This window comes from Pan paniscus, chromosome 14, assembly GCF_029289425.2.
Source record: "Pan paniscus chromosome 14, NHGRI_mPanPan1-v2.0_pri, whole genome shotgun sequence".
Classification (NCBI taxonomy): Eukaryota; Metazoa; Chordata; class Mammalia; order Primates; family Hominidae; genus Pan; species Pan paniscus.
The window spans coordinates 101,487,098-101,507,696 of NC_073263.2; the positions used below are offsets into that span (position 1 = coordinate 101,487,098).

The 20,599-nt window shown below is 50.0% G+C and overlaps 1 protein-coding gene across 3 annotated transcripts; it reads right to left on the reverse strand.

Annotated features, from left to right (window-relative positions):
- Nucleotides 1–2,527: 2,527 nt before the first annotated feature.
- ZIC5 (Zic family member 5) lies at nt 2,528–19,226 on the reverse strand. Of its 3 annotated transcripts, XM_034936913.4 has the most exons (3): nt 19,100–19,226; nt 9,670–13,347; nt 2,528–5,369 (listed from the first exon to the last, which is right to left on the reverse strand). In XM_034936913.4, the coding sequence occupies exons 2-3, from the start codon at nt 11,195–11,197 to the stop codon at nt 4,927–4,929; spliced, it is 1,971 nt and encodes a 656-aa protein (XP_034792804.3). In that variant the 5' UTR covers nt 11,198–13,347; nt 19,100–19,226; the 3' UTR covers nt 2,528–4,926. The 3 variants fall into 3 exon arrangements, with proteins under 3 accessions (XP_034792804.3, XP_054952945.2, XP_054952946.2); XM_055096970.3 differs by lacking the exon at nt 19,100–19,226 and having other exon boundaries at nt 9,670–13,701; XM_055096971.2 differs by lacking the exons at nt 2,528–5,369; nt 19,100–19,226 and adding an exon at nt 9,339–9,476 and having other exon boundaries at nt 9,670–13,744.
- Nucleotides 19,227–20,599: the final 1,373 nt, after the last annotated feature.

Here is a 20,599-nt window from a genome sequence, read left to right on the forward strand (position 1 = left end):
ACACAGTACTTGTATTAAATAAACAAAGAACAATCGCTCTGCAAATAAAAGTACTTAGGTGGGGAGGGAAGGAAGAGGAGCTGGGGCTCTGGCGCCCCTGCCCCTCTCCCCCACCCTTCGAACATCACCCACTCCCCACCCCGACTCTCCTCCGCTCCTATCCTCCTTTCTTCATTCTTTCTCTCCCCTTTCTCTCAAGCTAGGAGGTTCTATGGAAGAATCTTAAACGCTGAATATATATATATACGTATATATATATGTATATATATACGTATATATATATATATAAAATTTCTGATGAGGTGCAAGTGGACTGAAGTAACTTGGCATGAAAGTAAAAAGGTCACTGCAGCTGTGTCTCATCGACTGTCTCGAATCACAGTGGCCCCTCTGCCGGCGACTCCCCTGGCCCTGCCCACTGCCACAGCGATCCTGACGCCCCGCGCGGATGGACCATAGAAGCAGTAGTTTGAATTTCCAAAAGAAAAAAAACATGGCTTTGAACTTCTCCCTGCCTGATTAGGCACTTGCAGTGTATGTTAATGTGTGCTCGGGGAGTGCGTGGGTGTGGGGCTGAGTTTTTATCTACAGAGGGGAAGTGTACTGGGGTCCCCAGGGCAGTTTCACCTAGGGTCTCCTGCCGGCCTGCCTGTGCCTCCAGACCTGGAAGGCTTCCGTGGCTGGGCGTCCTGTTTTGCTACACTGTGGGTGGACTGGCAGGCCAGGAGTGATGTGAGGGGATGAAAGTGCCATTAATAATAAGCGGCTGGGTTGTTTTGTTTGCCTTGTGATCAGCCTTCTTTTCTGCTGGTTTAAGGTGATCACTTGAGAAACCAGATGTCTCCCCTGCCCCCTCCCCAGGAGCTGGATTTCCTAACCCAACTGGGATTTAAAAATACTAGTGGCCAGCACCTCTTGTCCCATTTCATAGACAGATAGAGAGATGACAGATGATAGATTACTGGGTGGGTAAAACCACAATGGTCTCCAAAACCTTCCCCAAAGTGGAAGAGATCACTTATGAGAGTGTAACATGTTTGCAGATAGTTGGGCCTCCTCTTTTCCTGTCCCCAGTGTTATGATGCTTGTGTGGCCATCTCCAACTCCTTAAGAGAATATAATTCCCACCCTCAAACTCTATGGAGTTTAGATTTTAGGACCATTAGCTTTACCAAGAGCATCCTGAATGGGGAAAATATATATACATAAATCTCAAATAATTGTGTGTTTGAAGATTCTCCTAGCCTGCAAAACAAAGGTAGATGATTTAAACAGTATTTGCAAGGGCCACGTTTTGCCTAGGGAAGATGAAGTCTTTGATGATAGCCAACTTAGTGTCAATAAGTGGCTTTCTTTGAGACATATTCAGATGGGAACGTCTTGCTTGCCAATTGCCATAGAAATCTTAACACACCATGAAGATTGTCCGAGCGCCAAGCCTTCCGTTCTGGACTAAATTACTTTGAAGTGGCGCAGTACGAGCAGTGGTCAATTTTAACTCTATAGACTGGACAGAGAACGCTGGGAGTGGGAGATTGTGCGTTTTAAAGCAGAAAATAAGAAGGGGAAACTTGTTTTATACACTCTATACAAGGTTCTGCTCATTGTCAGATATCTTTTATCTTTTATATTTCCCATGAATGATTCATGTCTTGGTGGCTTTGTGTCACCCTTCTTTTCACAAGAAACTTCATTAGAGAGCTATAAGTTTTCCCATTGATTGGGGCCCTCATTTATGAGTGTTTTTCTCCTTCGTGTGCTGGTTATTGTCATCTGAGTTAAAACAACTCTTTGCAACCTGTTTCACCTTTACTACATTTAACAAACCTGACTTTTAAAAGCCACTATAACCTTTCAGAGAAATGCTTATTGACGTTACTAGCAGTTGCTTTTAACTATTTGACTTTTATCAGTTTTGTATCTGCTAACAAAAACACAAGCAAACATCCAGCCTTGTAAATGTGCATAGCCAAACACCTGCATTTAAGCCACTTGAATATTTTGCTGCCATGCAAGAATCTAATTGTTCAACACACCTGCCCCAAAATGCTGAGCTTAAATTACCAAAAGCCACTCAACTTCCAGAACAAACTACAGTAAAATTGCATCTTGATCTCCCACGCCATAAGAGGCATTTGATGCCCACTACTCGATTTCATTCAATACCTATCTCAGCCCCTGACTGATTTTGCTTTCACCTTCTTTGTGTCTAGAAGCCTCACTGTCCCTTCCTCCACATTTTCTTTATTCTTTTTTTTCCTTTTGGAGGCTGGGCACCAAAGAAATGCTAAAATTCACTTTTTGGCTTTTCACTGATTAGAATCAATCAGGATATTACTTATTTTAACAAATAAATGCAGTAACCCAAAAGATTTATGCTACTGTAAGTATAACCTGCAAGGCTTAGTCTTCATAAATATCTGTTTCCTAGATAAGCTTGTAAGTTGTTAAGTTAAACCAGGCTGCAAAAATATTGTATTGCTTGGGGAGAGGCTGAGAAATCAAGAGACCAAGGGAAGACATTCACTCCATTAGCAACCTGTTCTATTTGTATGAGAGATATGCCATTATGTAAAACATAAGCAATAATAACAAGAATACCTTTATTAAATTTGTTACTTCATAATCATTCTTGCTTGCTCTCTATTGGAGGTACACATTTTTTTTTATTTTAGGTGTATCAAGAACCAATAAATCTGTGGCAAAGAGTTAACCTATGCATGGTAAAATACATAAAATACATATTCCTTTGTTTCATAATAAATAAACCTGTAGCATAATAAAGAATAGTGCAAACTACCATTGAAAAAGTTGTATAAATAAAACAACTCATTATACATCAGGAATATTTTGTTCTAATAAGTTTACGATACATAAATTATCCCCCCAAAAGTTCATACCTTTTCTATTTGAAAGGGCTTTGAAAGTGAATAATATGAAAATCAAATAAACTTTTAAAATGTAAAATTATCTCATATTCAAGTTTTAAGGTCTTTTTCTTTATAAAGGAGGGTCTGCATGTTTCATATTCATCACAACAATCTGAAGACAACATTGAAAGGCTTTCCAAGTGACAGCACCATGCACTGTACTAGTAATATAATATATCTATAAACTATATATAATCTTATCAACACAATGCAAAAAAGACATGCAGGAAGAGTCTTGGTTTTCACATTACGTTGTTCATTCAAGTAAGCTTAAAAATATATTTTTCCATTTTCTTTCCTTTTTTTTTTTTAAATAAACCATGGATCATAAATGACAATCTTTCACCAAAATGTGTAATATAATTCTTTGGTGTGCTTTGAACTCTTCCAGGAAAGAAAAAAAAAAAGGATGATGTCTGAAAATAAATTAATTCAACTGTACAAATAATAGTGTTCACATACAAGTTATTAACAATGACAAGACTACATCAACCACTCACAGCACACAAAACAAATTTCTACAAACCCTGGGGAGGGGGTGTCTTCGGGGTCTCTAAGGATAAATTAGTGCTCTTTAGTGTATCTGTAGGATGTTTCTGATGGACTACATTTTGCACAGGAGATGTGTTGTACCAACCGAAAATAAATTGACTAAGAGTTATTGTCCTAGGTCCTTGACCTTTTTTATCCTAGCTTGACAGCTCTGGCAAAGGTCACACATTCATCAGTGTTTGGTGGCAACTATAAACCTTTTAAAAATTTTAATATGTATGGCAACTCCCTCCCCTCTTTTAATGTAAATCATACACTTCACACACTGTCATTTTCAAATGGATTCCAGTTTGGTGTGCTCAGTGCTCAGGTGGAAGAAAATGCATTAAAATGCAGTTTCAGGCATTGAAAAATAGACTTTTTAAAAGGCTGATACAACAGTATAAAAGAGGTGTTGGCCTGTTTTAAAAACAACAGCTTTCCAAAAAAATAGGCATGATGCCATCATCACACCTCCTCAAGACTTGACTGTGAATGTTGGCATCCCAAAGAACTTAGGATCGAAAACAGAATCTCTTTATTACACAAGAAGTTTGGACACAGTTAGGAGGCAGTATCTGAGAATTCAGATTAAAAAAAAAAAAACATATAGGAAAAAGAAAGCACTTGAATTTCTTCTATTTTATAAAATATCACAGTTTCACAGTTATCTTTTGCAGCAGCTTTTCTTCTCTCCACTTTTGCTTGAACAATCACAGTAGCACAAGATATGGAGATATATTAAGGTTGCTGCATCTTTTTTTAAAATCACACAGTAGGATACTGAAGAAATAATCCTGTATAAAAATATTGTATTAAGGTAAGATCAGTAATAAAAGAGTGGAAATTAAAAATTACAAATATTAAACTCAAAGGGTTTTTACAAATGTTTTTGGACACAGGTACGGAACAGGATCTGTTGGCAATGCAGCAGGTGTGTGGTTTACAATCAAGAGGCCTTGGCAGAATTAGGGTCCAACAAGGAGGCTCAAAAGCAGCCCATGGTATGGTGTCAAAGGCATTTGAGAGGCACTCTGGGAAATGCAGAGGGCCTTGGTGCTGTGTTCAGTTCTGACTTAATGCTCTTTTTCTCCCCCTTTTAAAAAAAATAATATATATATATGTATATATATATATATTGCATCGGCAGTGTGTATCGCCATTAACTAATCTCTCCATTCATTTTCCTTGGTACAATTTGCCCCCAGCCCCATCCTCCTGCAATGTACAAGTCCAGCTTGGTTGTTTTTTGTTTGTTTTTTAAGAAAAAAAAAAGCCCAAATATCTTAATTAAATTAATTAAATGTACAAACACCATAGGGTTTCATACTGAATAAATAGGGCTAATTAGACCCGGTGGCAAGTCTGAGTCACGGGTTTGTCTCAGGCTCGGCATTGTCTCAGGTTAGGATGTGGTTCAAGGACTCCCACTTATTATTTCACTTATTATTATTAATAATAAATTCTAATGTATCGTCCGCACAACTTCAGGGTTCCCGTAAATTTCTTCATCTTCAGTCTCAGAGGTGGTTCCGTTGCTGGAAGGGGTGTGGAGGTGGCTGGGGGCCCCACTGGCCTGGCAAACGTACCACTCATTGAGGTTGGTCACCTGAGGGGACAGAGTGCTGGAGTGACTCCTGGCTGGGTCCAGCACAGGGGACAAGGGGGCGCCCACTGGAGTCCCCACTGATGAGTAACCAAGGGGTCCTGGAGAAGGTGGCGGGGACTTGCAGTGAATCTTCATGTGCTTCCTCAGGGAGCTTGGGTGAGTGTAGGATTTGTCACAGCCTCGAATCTTGCAGTAGTAGGGCTTGTCACTGGTGTGGACATGGGAATGTTTCTTCCGATCACTGCTATTGGCAAATTTCCTGTCGCAGCCATCAAATTCACATTTGAAAGGCTTTTCCCCTGCAAGGAAACACAGGAAAGGTCAACAATGGCTTTCCAAGACCTCTCACTTGACAGAAATCTTGAAGCAGAACCAAGGTTGTGGTTTTCCTATTCTCCCAAAGACCAACTCCCAGCCTAATTCTTCTTCCTAATTCACAAAAGGGAAGGGATACTTCAAGGATGGGCCTGGATTCTGCTGACCTGGTGGCTTTGCCTGGACCTGGGCTCCTGAGAGGCTGTCAGGCCCTGCAGTCCCAGAGGGGCCAGGGTGAGATCCCTAGTGCTGAGCTAAGGGCCAGAATGTAACACTGAAACCCACCTGGGACCCGCAGACCCCCTCCCCCGACAGACACACTCCCCTCAGGGTCTGTACACTCAAAAACACAAGCAGGAGATCCTCCTGTCAAAATAAACACAAAATGATACTTCCAAAGCCACAGGCGGAAGTAAGCATATAAGAAAAAGAGAAAAAAGCAAACACATACACTAAATTAAAAGTAAACTGGTGGGTACAGTCAAATTATAATAATGGCATTTCCTTTCAGTGTTCTCCAGGATTTCATTGAAGGAGAGGGGCATCAGGAGAGAACGTGGAGATGGGAAAGGGAAAGAGGTAAAACAAAACAATGTTTTTCTTTAGAAATAGAGGCACCTGTGAAACACACTCCCACCACTCGATTTTTACAGGGCTAGCTGGGCAGAGAATAGGCTGTTGACCTCTGCATTCTACAGCTTTCCTCACTACTTGCAGGGCAGTTAAGAGCACAGCAGATCGAGCTTTAACATACATTAATAAAGACCACAAGCCTTAGCAGAACCTACCTTTACTTTATGCCATAAGTATACTTACTCTCACAGCTCCCTACATTGCTTACTAGTCAAAAAGACCTTAAAAATTTTTTTAAAGGCCAGGGTCTTTTGGCTGTCACCTCCTTAAGCTGGCCTAACCACCCCACAAACACGCCTTTAAACACAAGGCCTCTAGTCCAGGAAATGGAAATACTTAATAAGACAACTAGAGAAATTCAGCCACACTACATTTTGGTGTTAAACAGCAAGAAAAGGAAGACAGCAGGTAACAGTCTAACTGAATTTTCCCTCTCCCCTTGGTATCTCTGAACTTGATAGAGTTGAGTCCATAATTAAACAAGTCATTTCATACATATTATTGAATTAATATTTTCCTCTTTTAGGTAAATAATTTAAAAATAAAGTTGAATTTCTCATATTTCAGCAGCTACTCTGGTGATACACTAGGTATGACATTTTCTTTTGTTTTGGATAACTTGTTTTCAAAAACAAACTATTAAGCCTCAGCTTAGTGTACATACATTTCTGTGGTGACTTTTCTTACACCCTCTGCAGATATTTTACTGTAGTGAGTTTTTAAAAAATATTTCGCCAACAATAACTGCTTCCATGGCAGAGTATGCTAGCACATCTGAGAGTATTCAGGCAGATGCCTGGAATTTAACTTTCCCTACCTGGAAATACTGTTTAAAAACAGAATTAGACATTATTCAAATATGCCTCCTACAGTGATGTATAAAGAGAGAAAAAACAACCCCATGATAATCACAACCTCGAAAAATTCTCTGTAGAGGAGCTTTAACAAAAACAAAGCTAATCCCTTTTTATCAAAACATCAGTGATTTGTCCTGATTTCTACATTACACTTTAAGTCGTAGATAAGACCAAGTTAACATCATATTCTTTTTAAGAAATTAAAATCAGCCTTTCTTCAATATGGAGGCGTAATTACATGGGTTTACTCATCCACCCTACGCGAAGGTGCAATGCTGTTTTTGAGCATGGTCGTTTCTGTTCAACCTACATATCCCGGGTTGTGAAGAAACGCTTTGAACACTGCTAACTCCTCCACTGCACATGAAAAAGGGGAACAATTAGACTCAGGAAAGGGACAGATGTCGTGGAAGGAAAGGTAGAACATTAGAGATAAATAAAGGAAGAGGTGCACGGAGAAAACAGAAGAAAACAAGGCAAGGGCGATGGAAAGGCCTGTGTTGTTCAGGGGGCCTAAGGGGAATAAGCAAATTCTACCTAACTAGAAAGGCTGAGAGACCTCAGTGTTTACATTTAAGATTCTGATAGACGAGTCACGTCAGAATTTAACTATTTACAGAGTTTGAGACCTGGAGCCTGTGGGAAAGTAAGGAACTACTTGCGGACCCCGCCAGCTCCTAGCAGCTCCCTCTCCCGAGAGAGCGCGAGTCGGGCCCGCGGGACGGTTATAAACGGAACTGGGGGCACGTGGGTCAGGAAAGGGGCCTTCGGGAGTGGCCCGGGGATTAGTCCCTTTGATCAATCCGTTCCGGGATCCCGGATAACCCCCAAAAGGGAGAGCGGCGTGGCAGGGAGGGAAGGAAGTCCGGATGGGCCCTCTCAGGACACAATGCCCAATAGCTGAGCGGCCCAGGGACCGCCAGAAACACCAAGCGCGGGTTGGAGTCTGAACCCGAGGCGCCTGCGTCCCTCCCGCAGGGACCCCCACGCTCCACCGGGTGGGGCCCACGCGGCCGCCGGGAGGGGGCAGGAAATGCAACCGTCCGCGAGACGCAGAGCCAAAAACCCAAATGACCGCGGGTCCCCTCGGCGCCTGGGGTCCCCCGCGCCCCCCCCAACCCACGCACGCGCGCGTGCCCCGGGAAGCCACCGGGGACAGGGGGCAGGGAGTGGCCTGTCCCGCCGGGGGCCCGGATCGGCTTCTGCGCCCGCAGCTCCCGGCAGCCGCCTAGGGAAGGCCGCTCCCCTCGCGAGGCCTGGGCAGGCGGGAAGGGCCCGAGGCCGCGCGCGACACCGCGCTTGGGAGTTCCCTTTCGGGGCCGGGCTGGGGAGCGGCTTCACGGTCCCTGGATCCTGCCCTGCCGAGAAGTGCTGGGCACAGGAGCGAGCAGCCGGCTTAGCGGGCCAGGGCGTTTTTACGAGAGCCTCCTGGGAAGTTTCTTTCTGGAAAAATCATTAAGGCGGACTGATCCCGATTAGAGAGAAAAGGGGCTCCTGGGAAAACGTGCTCCCCACCGGCCATCAGGCGGCCCGCAGGAGCCAGGCCAAGGCTCCCGCCTCGGGCCACCCCGACGCTGCTGCCCCCGCAGAGCCCCGAGCGCCCCCGGCCCAAGCGTGGGACCCGGCGGCTACCTCCTGGCCGCAGCAGCGCCGATAAATCTGCCAAGTGATTACTGAACGTAACCTCCAGTTACTTAAGTGTCCTCCGAGGGGTAATCGTGTCTGTCCCTATAAATCCCGACTGCGTTCGCGCTCATCAGCGCTTCCGCCCGACGCGCTCGTCCGCTCAAAGGGGGCACACGACCCACAGGAGCCATCCACCGCTCCGCGCCGCAGCCGCCCTCCTCAGCGCTGTGGGATCCCCAGAGGCAGGGCTTGAGGTGGGGTGGGAGGGTCCCCACGACGCCGGTGGCTCCCCACCAATTCCACGACAGGGTAGGCCTCACCGATGGTGGGAGGCTCGGTCCTCCTGCAACTAGAACCTTCTCTAGAAAGGCAGATGTCAACTCCAGCACTCTCCAGGGCGAGTGTGATACTGCGTGTGAGAGGGCGCATGGGGCGTGTAAATGATGTGAGTGTGAGGACACACAGGTGTCGCGGGAATGGGGTGCACGCGCAGGAGGATATGAGTGTGTAAAGTTGTGGGAGACGCACGCAGAAGAAGGTGTGCGTGAAGAGTGTGTCACGGTGGGCGAGTGCGAGTGGTCTCCGGGATTCCGAAAGCGCATTCCTGTCTTTCCGGAGGGGTCCCTTCCCCTCCCGGAAGGCCTGCCTCGGGCGGCCCAAATCCGGCAGCAAATCCCACGCCCGGTCCTCGGAGCGCGGCGACTGCGCGGGGCCTACGACCCGGTGGGAAGAGAGGCGCTTGCCGGGGCGGCCCGGCCTCTCTTTCCATCGCCCTCCCAGACTTCCCAGGGCCGGGCGGGTGGGGACTGCCGACCGTCCTGGGCGCCTTCCTGCTCCAGCTGCTGCTGCGTCTGCTCCGAGGTGGCGGCGGCGGCGGCTGGCGCGCGTTGCGGGTCCCGGCCGAGGGGCTGCGGACGCGCTGGAGACTCCGCCGTGTGGGAACCCAACGCGGGGCCTGTGTGTGCTATCGAATTACTTATTCATAGAAAAAAAAGGGGGGGGAGAGAAAAAAACAGAAGTCACATGTCCGGGTTATACGTATGCGAAGAGAAGCAGCAGAAGGAGAAAAAAATTAAGGCGAGCAGGAGGAGGAGGAGAAGCAGCGGCGGAAGCGGCGGCGGCGCAGGAGCTGGTGGCGGCGGCGGCGCGGCCGGGGACAGACACCCACCTGTATGAGTACGCTTGTGGATCTTGAGGTTCTCGGAGCGCGCGAAGACCTTGCCGCAGCCGGGGAAAGGACAGGGAAAGGGCTTCTCGCCGGTGTGCACGCGGATGTGGTTGATGAGCTTGTATTTGGCCTTGAAGGGCTTGCCCTCGCGCGGACAGTCCTCCCAGAAGCAGACGTGGCTGCTCTGCTCGGGGCCTCCCACGTGCTCCACCGTGACGTGATTCACCAGCTCGTGCATAGTGCCGAAAGTTTTGGAGCAGGGCTTGGCGCCGCCGGCCGGGGGCGGTGGCGGCGGCGGCGGCGGCGGCGGCGGCGGCAGCCCGGCCAGCTCGTCGGGGTCGATCCACTTGCAGATGAGCTCCTGCTTGATTGGCTGCCGCATGTAGCGCAGGAAGGCCCCAGCCGCCCCTGGGAGGTGGGGGTGGTGCTGGTGCGGGTGCTGCGCGGGCGCCGGCGGCGGCGGCGCGTGGTGCTGCAGGTGGGGCCCGGGCCCGGCCGCTGCTGCGGCCGCCGCAGCCGCCAGGTTCAGGTTTAAGTTCACGGCTCCGTAGCCGTGCAGGGCGGCCGCCGCTGCGGCCGCAACCGCCCCGTAGTGCGCGTCCCCAGAGCGCGGCGCGAAGGGCGGTTCGGCGCGGCCGTACAGCTCAGCCGCCGCGGCTGCCGCTGCCGCCGCCAGCCCCAGGCGCATCTGGCCGTTGAGCGGGTGCGGGTGGCCGCCTGGGGCCCCCGGCGTGTCGTGCAGCGCGGGGAAGAGCGCCGGGCCGCCGCTGCCGTCCGGGCCCGCGTAGGTGCCGCTGGCGGAGATGAACATGCCGGCCGAGTGGGGAGGCGGGGCCGGGTGCTGGGGGGAGTCGGTGCCGGACCGCTGCTCCCCTCCGAGCGGGGCCCCGTGCATGGCCGCCGCGGGGGCCGTGGCGGAAAGGTCCCTCCGGAGGACGAAGTCCCTGCTGTGGCCTTTGCCGCTGCTGCCGCCGCCGCCACTGTTGGTGGTGGTGTAGCCCGAGAGGGCAGGAGGAGGAGGAGGCGGGGGAGGGGGAGGGGGTGAAGGGGTGGGAGGAAGAGGAGGGGCTGGGGGCGGGGGCGCGGAGGGCTGCGCGCCACTGCTGCCCCCGCCAGAGGGGTAGCTGCCCGCGCCGGGGTGCGCGACCAAGGCTGCAGCACGGGCGGCGGCTGCCGGAGCCTCCGGGTGTGCCGGGAACGCCTGGGAGGGAGGGCTGAGGCCCAGCGTGCTCGCCTGGGCCATGTGCTCGGGTCCGAGCGGAGTGGTGGCCACGCCGGGGTCAGCGCCCAGGTCCCGCAGGCGGAGGTGCGCGACGGCGGCCCGGAGTTGGGAGTGGGCGGGCGGGCCGGCCAGCGCCGGGAAGCCTGTCATATTCTGAAGCGGCTGGACCTGAGCCGTTGCCAAATCCGCTAATCTCAGCGCTGGCGGGTTCCTCTTGCTCAAAGGGGGCTCCATCAGAACTACACAATCAGGCCCATAGACCCTCACTGGGGGGACTTTATTCCCTCTGCCCGCCTTCAAAAACATGTATGTATTGGGCGCTCTTTAACTTCTTTTGTCCTGGCCTCCTAACTCTGCTTATTCCTGTTCCCACTCTATCCTCCGGCGATTGGCAGAGTGAACACCACATTTGAGCTGCACAGTGGGACCGAGATTTTGGAAATGGCACGGGTGGGATTGGAGGGAGCCGCGTGATTGGCAGTAGCCTCGGCTGCCCGATTGGCTCCCGTTCAGGCCCTCGACCCAGCGGGGATTCGCCCCCGTGCTTGAGGCCGCCTGCGCTTTCGCTTCGCGCCCCCTCCTCCGCTGGAGCCACACGTCCCCGCCTCCCCGGGGATGCCCAAGTTGCACTTGCAGAAAGTTTGAGCCTGGCCTGCGCGCGCAGCGCCCCGCTCTTCCTTGACGCACCTCGCGGAGCGCGCGCCGGCACGCGGGCAGAGGGCGCGGGGTGGTGAGGGGCTGAGGACCCCCGAGGGGCAGTCCCAGTTTCAAAAACCTTGGCCTCACTTCTCTGTGTGCCTTCTGGCACCCAAGTACTTTCTACCTCTACCTCCACCTCTCTTGTGGGGTGGAAGAGCCCTGGGCTGCTGTTTGGGAGAGAAGGGTGAATAGCCCGTCCTACCTGTAGTGGTGATACTAGAAACTTCTTGTTTGGACACCCAACCTGCCTAGCGCTCACCTAGGGCGCATAGACAGTAGACGGAATGAAGAAGATAAAGTCTATTGGTTGCAAGACAACTTGAGTGATTTGGCTCCGCGAAACACCAGGTGAAGTCAAAATAAGTCTTTCCCCCAAAGGAACCGTTTTACCTCGACTTTTTAGCTCATGGAGAGTCCTTTTCAACATGGTTCAAAGGAGTTGGATGGAAGTGTAATCTCACTACTCATCGGTTCTAGATCTGCCACTTCCAATTAGATCTACAGTAGGGGCGGGGGAGAGGAGATCGGGCAGCGATTCCAACTTTTGCCTTTCGGAGATACAGTGGCAGGGCAGGCCAAACGGCATCTCTGCAGAGCGAAGCCGCTAAATAAGCACCGTCCTTTAAGCAGAATTTCTCCTTCCGGTCCAGATCCCAGTCCACAGTCCACATGTATGCCTCAGTTTCTTTGACTGATCCACAATTAGAACTGATCCAATAAAATATTATTTTGAAATCAAGAAATATCTTTGCTTTTTATTTACTGATAGAATAATCTTTCACCTTTTTATCGTTTTCTAATAAACCAGTCTACCTCTAAGATGTCTTATTTGAAAACCATAAAAACTGGCTTTTAAAAAAGCGAATCCCATCCCTTTCCAGAGGTTTGGTATCAAATCGATTTTTTAAAAATAGAAATTCCCTGCATCACTTTTTGGTGGGCGGAGAAATGTGGGACCCTCCCCCCAAATTAAGGATTTTACTGCCCCAAAGTGTCCTTTTCAGATTTTAAAAGAAAGCATTTTTGAAATTTGTGATGTTACAAAATGCTCAAATATTAAAGCCAGGATTTTAAAATTTGTATTTTGCTGTCATCCGTAACATTACTTGTAAAAAAAAAAAAAGTGATAATGATTAGAATGTGATCTTTTTCTTTGGAGATACAATAAAATATGTTTCCAACTTAATTCGTTTGCAGTCCAAGTAAAAGTAGACTGCACAAAGCCGTTATTGGGGAGATGGCCGTGGGAAGTAATCAGAAATATTCTCAAAAGAGTTGATTCGATAGTGCCATTTACATTGGTGTGAACGATGTTTAACAGGGGGCTTCGGTATGAGACTTAGGAATGTCATTTCTTTTATAAAACTGACAAGCAAACAAAGACAATGCTACCATCAAATTTCAAATGGACTTTTTCTTTAAGTTGCAATGAAGTTCAAATATGGGGAATTAAAGGCATGTGTGGAAACACAACGAAAAAATTTTAATAAACAGCAGTAACAAAATCTTCATCTCACTTTGGAAACGACGAGTCCTTTCACAATTTTTATATCAAAGACTTAAAACATTTCAAGCCAACCAGGCAAAGGTTGATCGAGAGCTGTGCCATCTCTATGGATAGTTTATGAAGAAAGCATCATATTTGGAATTATCACTGTCATCGTTTCCTCTCCGAACATTTCCAATCAGTTTCCTTTATTTGAATTTCTTGGCAATAAGCATTAATTCTTGCAGTAATGGCAGCTTTGGGTTCAATCCTGCAGGTTATAAGTAAAAACAAAACAAAACAAAATGAATAAAGAAAGAAGAAAATAAACACAAGCTAGCCTTTAATATGGACTGTTGAGCATTTTTATTGTGCAATAAAGTGGGTACCTCCACCCCCTTCAAAATAGCTTTTCGTCAAAATTATAACTGCTTTGTTTTATTGAATTGCTGAAATTTAATGGTTTAATGGGTGAAGGCATGAAGGAAAGGCTGTAAAAATGTGAATAATGGTGTAGCAGAGCCGTGCGGAATCTGGAACCCGCCTCCTTGTACAACTCTTGTTAAACACAGCGTGATATGTATCTGTCATCGATTTAATATGTCTTAATTCAAATATAGCTCCCTGATCAATTTCTTTTTATGGAAGCCTTAAAAAAGAAAAGACTTTCTTAGGAAATAATAGAGATTTGGGTAGCGATAGGAAAGAGGGATATTTACAAAGTGAGTTTAATGAATATTTGCAAATTTATGACCAAACCTAGACCCTAAAAAGATAATTGACTCAGGTAAATCGACTTGAGATGCTAATTCTTAAAAGAAAAGACTGGGAGCAAAATTTCAATCAACACCAATAAGGCGCCAATAAACCGCCTGCCAATTAAACCTGAGAATAGGCCTAGCTAGATGGTCATCAGGAAGGCTTGCAGTGGATTTCCGGGATTGCCTTTCTTTATAAAAGAGCTTTTTATTTTGTAGAAGCGCTTTTTGTTATTGTGATGACCCGCCTGACCCCAGGTGCGCTGTTTCTTTTTCAAGCTATTTGGGAGCCAAATCAAACCCCCTTAACATCCCAAGTTTCTGAAGACCCAATAATTCTGTCACACTTCCTAAATAAACACCAACAATTTCCAGGGCGCTGAAGGGAATAATAATACTAGTTTTAAAAGCAGGGGGCTGTGGAAGGCGTTATGCCAATTCTTCTGGGGGTTTGGCCCGCATATTTCGACGGTGGTGCTGGTCGTCAGGGCCAGTCCTCAAACCCATGCCCCTTTCTGCGTTTTGCAGCGGAGGTGCCTGCGTGGAGGCAGCAAAGTGGCAAGCCATGGAAATGTCCTTTCTGGAGTTAGCAAGGGCTCTTGCGGGGCGTCTATTTCCAGACCTCTAGGTTGCACCCCTAACCCCAACCTCCTTCCAACCCCAGACAAAGGCGCGAGTAGGTTGGGGAGGTGAGAGGCCCAGTAAATGGCCAGCTAACCAGAACCCAGGTTAGCTGAGTTAACCGCGCTCAGCTGCCTGGAGGCCACGGGACCCGATCTCTGGGGATGCTCGAGCTGGCGCTTGCGGCTTCCCGCTGCGCGTAGTGGGGGGACTGAGGCTCCACTGCTCCCCGGTGCCCTCTGTATGTCACCGAACACAGCCAAGTTTCCTGCGAGGGGTGTGGGCAATTAATAAACTCCAAGGGAAGTGAATTGGACATTTCCTGGCTTTTGAGCCTTTGTTTGATTGTTTCTGCAGGCGGAGGGAGGGGGGATCTCGGGGACGGTGGGGTGGACAAGAAAGGAGCTGGGGGACCCACCGAACCGCCTTTTATTGCCCCTGCCATTGCTTTACGACTCGCTGGTCCCGCGTGGTTTCTGTGAGAGCGGCCTCCCTGCAGAAGGACTGGGTGTCGGCGGGTTTGGAGCATCTAGTGTCATTTAGGCCGCGCCAGGGGCGGGTTCAAGGGCGAATGGGGCACCCAAATTACTAGGGGAATCGAAGGACCTTTGAACCCCAGCCCAAGGGCGCCAATGGGTGCTTAACAGGCGCGGAAGTAGGGGGTTGCTAGCAGACACTGGAAAGGGCCTGATGGTCCACTGAGGCCTTTCGTAAAAGCTAGGGCGGGGTGGGCAAAGGCACCGGCACAGCTGCATTTTAGTAGAGCTTCGCCAGGGCCGTAAGTGATGGTGACTTTGGGTTCAAGGGTTTTCCCAAATCAGGTTGGCCAGGCGCTAGGCAGGGAGTTTCAGGGCAGCCTCTCCTGGCCGCCCGCCCCGTCTGCACGAGGCAGGGACCGGATCCCCCATCCCCACCTTCCGGCCTTGGCAACTCGCAATCTGACTTGCGTTGGGGGCTGCGACTGGCCCAAGGCCTTGGGGTGCTCAGAATCGCTCCGCAATTGGCAGCCCTCCCAGGGGCTCTCGGAGGGTTACTGCCCTCCTGAGGTGGCGCTGAGTCCTGAGGCTCCACGGATATGTGTGGAGCTAAGAGTATCCAGAAAAGTGCTTCTAATAGCCCTATCACACTTATGTAGACTTAATGAGGATGAAAAGGCAGAAGACTGGGGCTGTGTGGCCATGACTGATACGTTGGATTCTGTGGAGATTTGTTTTGTCTTGTTGTTTGTACAGTCATGAAGTGGGCCTATCCCATGTTCACCTCACCTTTGTGGTTGAAAGCCATTGAAAAACTATCACTCCCTTTACTTCCTTACTACTAAAGAATAAGTTCAATACAATTTGACTGTTATCAAATACTTTCATTTGGTTTGCAGTCATTTCTACCCTCAGAGATGGAGGTTGTTGGAGAAAGACCTTTGACCTACAGTTGACCATTAGGATTGACAATTTCTTGGGAAATGCATTATTGTTCTAAAATATGTTCCAGAAGGTCAAAACAACCACAGAACTCTCTTACATGTTCACAGTTCATATAACCACCCAATATTTATTTGTGTTGGCCCCTCGATGTGCTTCTCCTCCCCTTCATCTCTTATCCTTTAGGATGTTTTTGGATGGGAAATGAAGGAGAAGTAGAGTTTGTGCGGTTAAAAATAAAATCTCAAATTTCTCGGGTAGTTCCTCCCACTCCACACCCCTTCCAATATCTATACTTCAATATTTGAAGAAGCTGTTGAGATAAATCAAATAGTGACACGTTGATGGATTTACTTGTGTAAGCAATATGGTTGACATATGGCATTGTTATTTATGAATGACAGCATAAATTGTATTACAAAGTCTATTGCAATAATACTGCAGTTTATTGGAAAGCTGTTCGCCTGTCATCTGTATTCAATCTCTCTGGATATAGTTCGCCTGGGAGCCCAAAGGATAGGTCTTCAGAATAATTAAACACATTCACGTAAGCTAATGCCTCCTATTTTTTGTTGTTTGGTTTTGTTTGTTTTTCAGCAGAAGAATCACTCCCATCAGGAAAGAGAAGACAAGTAAGGACAATTAATTCTCTTCCTTTTGGAAAACCACAACCACTGACTATCACCATTGCAGGGGTAAAGGCCAGGGTGGTTGATGGCTTCTATTTTTTCTGAGTCCCTTTTGACAAATACACAAATATTTACATCCCTATCACTAAACTGCTGGTGAGCACATATTTTATATGGAGACTTTTTATAAGCCCAGTTACAGAACAGTAAATTTTAACTGTAGGAAGAAAAGACATTCTTTTAGCAAACTAGAGAGGGCCTTATCCTATCACAACCTCATTCAGCACCCCCACTTCTTAAAAATGGTATTTAAAAGTTACAACATTGGCTGAGATTTTCACAATTTCCCCTTCTTTTACATTACACTTCTCTAAAGCACTAACAAAGAACTTTTGTTCTAGGTGGGTTTTATAGAGGGGGCTCCCGCACCACACATGTGGTCCTTCATGGGTCAGGGGTCACCCAGCCCAGGAGTGGCTGAGAAGGCGGAATCAAAGGTGCCTTGCAACTTAATATCCTGTTGATGATCTTGTTGAATTTATGAGTCTGTGATACAGATGATGGTGCTGGAATCCTATGAAATCCACCCCCCCGCTTTTTTTTTTTTTTTTTGGTCACTTGTTTCTCTAATTTCTTCTCTCAACTCTTTCCCACTACCCCCGTTTCCACCTTCTTCCTTAAGAGGAAAATTACAAGTTTGAGTGGTGTGGCAACCGAGAGCTTCTGCTTTTCAATGTAAAGGGCAATTCTGTTTGCTTGTTCTTTGACTTCTCCTGTCCAGCAATGTATACCTATTTGTGTGTGAGGGTATAGTGTGTGCATACACGCTATATTTATGCATAGGTACACAAAACACACCCCATACCACAAAAGAACTCAGTCAACACTGTTCACAGAGGCCCACAAACCGCAACGAGGTGCTTTGGTTGATGGGCGCTCGGGTGTTTGGCGGGATTTTCTGGTTTTTGAAGACAACCCCAATTCTCCATCGCGCTGCCATTCCCTGTACTTGCCGAGAAATGAACACCGGCCCCCGCGGCCCTGAGCTGGATCCGCTCAAGCCCCGGCCTGCCGCCCAGCCGCACGCAGCCTCCGTAAGATTTCGGAAGCATAGTTTTGGGAAATTTACAAAGAGGGGACTTGTTTGCCGGATGGAGACAGTTGTGGGTCCTGCGGCCCTGACACTGCCACAGACGGGCCCTTCCAGAAACCTGTTGAAAAACTGAATTCACTCACACTGTGCATAACGCCGCTTGGCCGCTTTTTTCTTTCAGCCAAGGAACCCGAGTCTACTTTTGAGGCAGTAACTCTGAAAGCCTTTGCATGCTTTTTTTTTTCCCCCTTGGTCTCTCTAGCTCTCTCTTCACTTTCCTTCCTTAAAAAAAAAAAAAAAGTCATGAAGTAAAGGGGTTTTGCGGTTTGTAGAGAAATAAAGCACTTCTGAGAAGGGACGGCGACGTGACTTTGAACTTGGCTCAGCTCTTCTGTGCCCTGCAGAGAGAGGAGAACTAGAGCCGGGAAAGAATAGCCAGGAGCGCCCAACCCGTAGGGTCTCCGGCGGGAATTAAGGCGTCCGCCCCACCGCCCGGCCGCGCGCGGCCCCTGGAATCCGGCGCGAGCGAGCGCCCAGCCGCGCGATCCCCAAACGCGGGAGCAGCAAAGGCGAAATCAAAGCGAAAGAAAGAATGGGTCAAAGAGGAGAGGGAGGGAGGACTGGGGAGGGGGTAAGACAGTGGGAAAGGAGGAAGACTTGGAAGTCTGATGGCCTGAAAGAAGGAAGGGAAGTGAGGTCTCTTCATGTGCAGGTCTGCTATTCTCATAACCAATCTCCAAGAAAACATTTTCCTTCGGAAATATTTTTGGAGTAAGCCCTTCCAAATACTCTCCTCTCGTGCTCGCCTCCCATCCCCATAAAAATTGATGAATAAAGCAAACAAGTGTGTAGTACAAAAATTGCACTAGGCAATTTTTAATGGATTCAACGTGGCAGGGCAGCCTTTCTGCCAAAGATGTTCTCTTTTCTCTCTGCGTCTATGTCTTAGGTCCCTTTAGGTCTAGGGGGCCAGTTTGGCTAGTGCCCTCCGCCCCCTTTTATGCACAGAGAGAGGGGTGTGGAAATGGGAACGTTTCCTCCTTTCAGGGAAGGTGAGAATCTCCATCTTCCAGGCAAACTGCCTTGCTTTCAGACAGGATGCCACAGCCTCCCTCCTTCTTGCACCCCCACCCCACCCCCAGGACAGGGAAGAATGGGACGGAGGGAGGGCACAGGGCTCCTTATGCAAGGGGCTGCGGCCAGCGCCAACCTGCAGAGACTCGCTTAAGCCGGGAGAGGCTGCCTGAGCCGGCGCAAGAGAGCCCGGGTTCTGCCAGCCATAGTGAGCTAGAGGATTCTTCCCGCGTTTTTGTTTATTTCATTTCAGAACATAATTCTGAAAAATTTATTATTTTCTCTTCGTTTAATTTTATTTCATCTCCTAGAGATTTATAAATAAAAGCAGTTCTCCAGGCCAGCCAGGAGAACACGCCCGAGGCGCTGGCCTCAGGCTGTCCCTTCACACCTCTGCAGCCTCTGGGCCCTCCGTTCCCTCTCTAGTTACCTCGGGAGCGCGAGATTTGGGCGGCGGGACAGGAAACGTCCGCAGCGGTCAGCCTGGGGCCGCGGGGCTGGCCAGGCGCGGCGCCGGGAGCGGCCTCGCCGCTGGGCCACCGCCCGGGTGGTACTCCCTGCTCCTGGAGAAGGAGTGGATGGATATATATGCTTTCTAGAAGGTTTAAGCCCTGCCGTGTCTGACGGCTTCTTCTCCCGAGACCCTGAGCCTGACCCGCAGCCAAACTCCGGCCTGAGTCTCGCTTGGTCTCGGGCGTTCCCACACTTCTCAGCCCAAGGATGCGCGGCCCGGCTTCTGGGCATTTACCCTGAGGGTGACACTGTCTTTAAACGACTTCCGAACAACCCCCTTCCACGCAGGGGCCGCTGCCCAGTGTTTACTGCTGTAAACGGAGCAGGACGCAAGCGGCGGGGGGGAGCTCAGCGCGCCGAGGGGCGGACGGGGACGCCGCGGGGGGCGGGGAAGGCGGTGTCTGGGTGGGCGTCCGGAGGGTGGGAAGAAGGGGCATGCCTGGCTTTCTCTGTGCCCACGGTCCTGCACCTGTGGTTTCAATGCCACAGAGCAAGTTTACAAAGGCGGGGTGAAAGTAGGGAGCGTGCCAAGCGGGCAGCAGACCAGCCCCCCGCCGCTCCTTGTGGCGCGCTCCCGGCGAGGCCCCGGGCCTGAAATGTCCCCGCGCGCAGAGCCTCCTGCCAGGCGACCCAGCTGTTAGCCACGTCTCGAGCGGCCTGGAGTGCTCGGGCCAGGCGTCCCCGGGGTTTTCGGTGTCCGCTGGGAGCTGCTCAGATCCCGGGGAAGTCGGTGGCCTACGCAGAAAGACTAGAGCGCTGGGCTGCCTCCCATTCCTGACCCGGCTGAGGGCGCCTTGTCCCCGCGGCCCGGGCCCGCGTCCGAGCCACGCTGGACGCCCGGCTCCCGGGAGCGCCGCGGTCGGCCAGGACTAGAAGCCGCGGCGCCGAGGTCTCGGGAGAAGCGCGGCAGGATGGCAGGCCGGGCCCACGGGCACGTTCGGCGGCTGCCTGAGCCGGCAGCAGCTCAGGGAGCGCGAGGACTGAGGGGCGGGCCCGGCAGCGGGGCGGGGGCGCGGGACTGACTAGGCCGCGGCGGCCAATCGCGGCGCCGGGAGGGCGGGCGGGGCGGGAGCCGCCGTTAAAGGGGCGGTTTGACCGGGGGGCCCGGCCTCGAGCTGGAGGGAGGGAGGGAGGCCGGGGCGGGAGACTAGGGGGTGCGGGGGGAGGGGAGAGGAAAAGGAGGAGACAAAAAATAAAAAATAAAAGGCTGCCGCTGCAGCGTTGGCGGCGCCCATCGAAATCAACGGAGGCGGTGGCGAACGCAGCCCACCGCAGCCGAGACCTGGGAGCCCGCCTGGGCCTCACACTCCCTCGGGTCGCGGACTGCGCTGGGTCCACGCGGCGCGGTCACTAGTTCCGGGCCCAGCGCCCAGGCCCGACCGGCGGGAGGGAGGAGGCGAGCGAGAGATCACTTTTT